The 5,787-nt window shown below is 35.2% G+C and overlaps 1 protein-coding gene across 1 annotated transcript; it reads right to left on the bottom strand.

Moving 5' to 3' along the window:
- Positions 1 to 3,928: 3,928 nt before the first annotated feature.
- LOC110096409 (WD repeat-containing protein LWD1) lies at positions 3,929 to 5,584 on the bottom strand. Its single transcript, XM_020822355.2, has one exon. It carries the CDS (start codon positions 5,355 to 5,357, stop codon positions 4,269 to 4,271), a length of 1,089 nt encoding a protein of 362 aa, XP_020678014.1. The 5' UTR covers positions 5,358 to 5,584; the 3' UTR covers positions 3,929 to 4,268.
- Positions 5,585 to 5,787: the final 203 nt, after the last annotated feature.

Below are 5,787 nucleotides of genomic sequence, written 5' to 3'. Positions count from 1 at the left end.
GCCAAGTCTCCATTTCAGTTAGTAATTAGACAGTCGCTGTAATTAGGCGATATTAAAACTTGTGGGTAATATGGGATATGTCCTTTACAGCTAAATAGCCACTAATATCGGCTGGGAGTGTTATTGGTTGAAGATAAGGCATTATTGCTGGCTTTGAAGATAAGATGTTATTGTTTTCGCCAGTTAAGGATATTCTAAAAAAATTTTGGGATTTGTGAAGAAGCTTTTTGCTGTTTTCCCTGCTTTGGATTAACCCGTGAAGGTTCTTACTGTTTTATTCATGTGAATTAGCTTATCTGTGTCTATTTTGAATTTTTAAGGATGCATCTTAAGCTTGAAATATGAATTAACCAGATATGAATAGGGCTAGTTTTGTATCAAGCTTATCTATTAATCTAAAGATAAAAATTTATGAATAAACAATATATGGCATGTAATTAATTTGATACGACATTAAAAAAATTGTAATTGCTGGTTGATTTTGCATAATCCCAATTCTTTCTTTTTATTTTTCTAAGGATTCATTCAATCATTGTATTATAAATAGGTTTCTAATTCTCATATTTTATAATTAACACGTAAAAAACCAAGTTTTTATGTATTAAGGAGGTCTTTAATAAGTGAACCCTAATTTCCTTTCCAATCACATTCACTGCATTATTCAAATCGCAACAAGAGACCTAAATACTAGAATATCAAGCATCACATATGCTCAAGCTTTATTATAATAATTCTAAATTATCTATTTTCCAAACATTTCCTCTATTGTTCCAATCATTTATTTATTTCATTTTGAATTTTTTTTGTAAGCATCGCCGCAGCCGATGCTAAAATATATAAACTCAATACTAATCATTGAAGTAAATCTACGATAATTTGAAATTCTCGAATCACTACATAACTACTACTATAAACAACTAACGCTCTATCATGCGAATCTTTAATAATGTCAAGATACCTTTTACACCAATTTTCATCTGAATGCACAACAAATTAATTCTTGTAATATTTGATCATATACAGTCTCAAGATCAATAAAAAATCATATGATGGCCTTTCGTTTGTTGTACGTATTTCCCTATTAACTATCATCATCAAGCCTTTATATTCCATTACATGGGATTGGCTACATGAATCATTTTTCTCCATTGTATTCTTTTAAGAATCAAATTCTCATTCGATTATAATTAACAAAAATCATTTATAATTCTTTCTAACCAAGTTTTTTTAGGTCTACCTCTATCATTCTTAACATAAGCCGAATCTAATGCATCTACTTCTCCTAATCAGGTCATCGGAAGTTGACACTTTATGTGACCAAATCATCTAAGACAAATCTCTCTAATCTTATATGCCACTAGAGCTACTCCAACCTTCACATATGTACTCATTTCACATTATGTCTCAAAAGCCACTCATCCACCTGAGCATCCTCATCTCTACAACACATATTTCTTCATTTAACTATCTTAACACAAAAAGACTTATAACTTAATACACAACAAATTAATTCTCATACTATTTAAAGATATAACTTCTCAGAATAAATAAAAAATCAGAAGATCATTTTTTTTTGTTCTACATACTTTCTCCATTAGATATCTTAACACAATGATTTTCATAAGACCATTAAATTTATTGATAATTTCACGTAGCGATAATGCAAGTTTTATCATATTAATTATGATGGCGCATAAGCAAGGAATTTTAATATTATGGGTCCTTCATAAACTTTTGATCACAACATTTATTAATTATTTTTAAGTTTTCAATACAAATACTCTTTGTACATACTAGCGTTTTATTATAATTCTTTGATGTGTGTATATATACAAATGCACGCATAAAAAAAAATTAGCTCGCAAAATTTTCTCAATATTTTAAAAAAAGCAATCCTAATTCACAAACTTCAAGCACTTAGCGTCTCTCCTTTCACTATGGTTACTTTTAGCTCTGGTGCCTTAATGATGTCCACCCACTTAAAGAGTAAACACTATAAACATAGGAAAATAAAAAATAAGCAAACATAGTGAAAATACATTGCCTAAAGCATATGTTTTGTTAGCCACTAATATGATGATAAGGGGGAAGAGGGAGGGGAAAATGATGATAATGTTAAGGAGATGGTACGAGTAAACAAACTTCGGTAAGTTTTCCTCAATAAAAGGAACACAACATTCAAAACGGTGGAATAATAAAAGCTTACTCAACTAGATTTTACAATCCAAATAATCCTATTAAGAAGGCATGCACAAATTTACAATCCAAATAATCCTATTAAGAAGGCATGCACAAATGATACAACAACAACAAGCTTATATCCCACTGTAGGGTCGGCTACATGAATCATTTTTCTCCATTTTGTCCTGTTAAGGGTCAAATTCTCATCTAAAACTAATAAAGAAATGTCATTTCTAATATTTTCTAACTAAGTCTTTTTAGGTCTACCTCTAACTTTCTTAATATAAATCAAATCTAATACATCTACTTTCCTAACCGGGTCATCGGAAGGTTGTTGTATATATGACCAAACCATATAAGGCGACTCTCTCTAATCTTATCTTCCATTGGAGCTACTCCAACCTTTTCACGTATATGCTCATTTCATATCCTATCTTTAAGAGTAAAGCCACTCATGCACCTGAGCATCATCATCTCTGCAACACTTAACTTAATATAATGCTTCTCTTTTAATGGACAACATTCTGCACCATAAAACATTGCAGATCTAACTACCATCTTATAGAATTTTCCCTTAAGTTTGAGAGGGACTTTTCTATCACATAACAAGCCCAATCATTTGCTCCACTTCAACCATCCAACTTGAATTCTACTACTAATATTCCCATCTATTTCACCATCACTATGAACAATAGACCCAAGTTATCTAAGGCATGCACAAATGATGATAACAATTCCATCAGTTTTGCACATCAAAAGCAAAGATAATACAACATATTACAAGAGCAAATAAAATGTATGATCAGGTGATGAAAAATTCCAATTTATTAAATCAATTTCCTTAACATATAAAATTATCTTAGCTTGATAAAATAAAAAGATGATCAAAGTGTTCTCAAATGACTTAATACAAAAAATTTTCATTCAGATTGTATGAATTCTACAGCATATACATTTAATAGTATAGATGCTCAGGAGATGAAATATAAAAAAAAATCATGAAGAAGAAAAACAGATGGTAGAAGGAATGAACAATAAAATCAAAATAACCAGAACATATCTACCTGTTATCACAAAAGATCATATTAATAGTCCAAAAAAAATAGACAATTTAATTGTACATACAACATAAATATTGTATCATTAAAAGAAACCCTTACTACTGAAAAATACCTACGTCATGACATAGAGAATGCAAATATGATTAAACAATGAAAGATTGGCTGGCATCTACTATAATTCACCTTCTGCAAATTACTATGCATGTAACCAGTATGTTTTTTATAAGAATTTAGCCCACGAATACAGGAATGAAACAACAGAAATACATATTGTAATAAGAGACGGGAATAAAAATGGGCACAAAAAACACACTTTTTTTGCATATTAGTCTTCATCATAAACATAAGTAACAAAAAACACAAAAGCAACCAATAAAAGATGACATAAATAGTTTAAGAAACAAAAAGAAAACTGAGGGCCAACCCATTTCCAGCAATATAAGTGGAACACCAACAAGTATGCCAGGAAAAAGAATTATTCCCCATGAGGAGATATATGAAGCATTAGAAACACATCACGTCATCAAAATAAATGAAAATCCATGAAAAATATAAAAACATAAATCCAACTCACTCTTTTTTTTTTTTTAATCCAACTCACTCTTATGTTCTCATCATCATGTTCATCATGTAAAGAACCACCAAAAAAGATAAGAACAACATATAAACAAAAAATTCATATTATAGGAAGATAAGGAAATAATATATCAGACCTATCAATAAAAATGAACGGAAAAAGCATTTAATGAAGATTGTCCTTCACAAGACAATCAACAGTATTGGGCTTTTCACCCAAATGAACTAGCCAAAGTTCAAGTCCAGATTCAAATAAACAAGAATTATAAGAGTAAATATAGCACAGAGAGATTCTGGAAACACTCTACAGATAACTTTCAAGTGTTCCCATTTCTCATTCTAATCTACTAATCTTCTAATTCAACACACACAACATGATATGAAGAACAAAAAATTGTGGAATGGTAGATTGGTTGGTGGAAATTAAATAAGATCTGAGGATGGGAGACATCAAACCCTGAGTATCTGCAGCTTACTGGAGAAGGCAATAGCGACCCAATCTGGCTGAGAGGACGACCATTGCAGCTGCTCGATCTCAGCTCCTGCAGTATAAGCAAGGATGGGATCGAGCCCCCCCTCAGCTGCAGGCTGCTGCTGCTTCCCTCCAGAGGAGGCTGAGGTGCTTCCCATGGAAGAGAGGTCCCAAATGAGCGCCTGGGAGTCATCACCAGCAGTGCAAATGTGGCAAGAGCTGTGGGGTGCCCACGCAATGGCATTAATGCTGGCCTGGTGTCGCTGCAGCTCGACAACAGGGAGCGTGGGGAAGCGGATGTCAAGGACGACGACCTTAGCACTGTCCATGATGATGGTGGCCATGTAGCGCGGATCCTGCTTATTCCACCCGAGACGAACAAGTGGGGTATCCGGAGGATCGGAGGACTCGTAGATAATGGTGGAGTGCTCCTTATCACGGAGGTCAAAGACGCGGACTGACCCATCCGCCGATACAGAGGCGAAGACGCCGACGCCGCCCCACGCGATGTCATAGACTTCCTTGTCGTGGGCGATAAGTTGCGTGTCAACTGCTTCCCGCTCGATGTCCCAGATGGTGCAAGTGGTGTCGATGGAGGAGGTCCCGATGCGGCGTGGCTCAGTTTCGTTCCAATCGAAAGAGGTGAGCGGACCGCAGAACTCAGAGTTCTTGTTGCCGTTGAGGACAGACTTAAGTTCGACGCGCGAAGAGTCGTCGGCAATCCGCCAGATACGGAGGAAGTCGGCAGAAGTAGCTAGAAGGTCCGGCCGGAGGCATTCTCTATCAGGCACGAACATGGTTTTGGTAGGAGGATACGAGTGGTCGAAGCAGAGGTTGGGGTCGGAACGGATCTCCCCCGTCGAGTCGTCTAGTTGGACGATCTCCACACGATTTGTGTACTGCTCGAGGAGGCTAGCTATGGCAAGCCTATACTTCTTGTCCCGCCGAACGCTCCAGTTCATGGCATAGATGTGCCATGGCGCCTCGTAGGTGTAGATCTCCGAACGCTTTTGTTGCTCCTCCGATTCCTCCGTCGTTACACCACCACCGCTACCGCTCACCGCCATTCCTCTAAGAACTTGCTAAGAACACAAGCTTTGTTCCCTTTGTTATTTCCTTCTAATATTTCAATAAATTTCATGCCATTGAAGGACCGCATGAAGGAGCCATGGGAGATGAAGTGCTGAGCGATGATGAAGCAGAGACCATCGAAGACTAGAAATATGAAGCGGAAGAGAGAGAGAGAAACGACCGACGACGAAACCCTAACAGTATGACCATTATCAGATAAGCCCACTGGCAAAGTATTTCAAAGGCATAAAAAAAAGGTTAAGTCGGTTTTAAAATTTGTTTTAAAATTTTAAATTTATTTCAAAATCAGTCTAAAGTATTATTAATTAATCAATTTCTAATTTTATATTTTATTTTCTTAAAATAAATTTAAAATTTTAAAAAAAATTATTTTTATAACATTTGATATAATTATTTTGTTAAATT

Source organism: Dendrobium catenatum, unplaced genomic scaffold (assembly GCF_001605985.2).
Source record: "Dendrobium catenatum unplaced genomic scaffold, ASM160598v2 fragScaff_scaffold_621, whole genome shotgun sequence".
In the NCBI taxonomy this organism is placed as follows: domain Eukaryota; kingdom Viridiplantae; phylum Streptophyta; class Magnoliopsida; order Asparagales; family Orchidaceae; genus Dendrobium; species Dendrobium catenatum.
Note: the sequence above shows the minus strand (reverse complement) of the source record. Positions and strands in the feature narration are given on the sequence as shown.

Excerpts from the sequence above, each read along its gene's own strand:
- LOC110096409 (XM_020822355.2), bottom strand. The coding sequence starts at position 5,357 with ATGGCGGTGAGCGGTAGCGGTGGTGGTGTAACGACGGAGGAATCGGAG.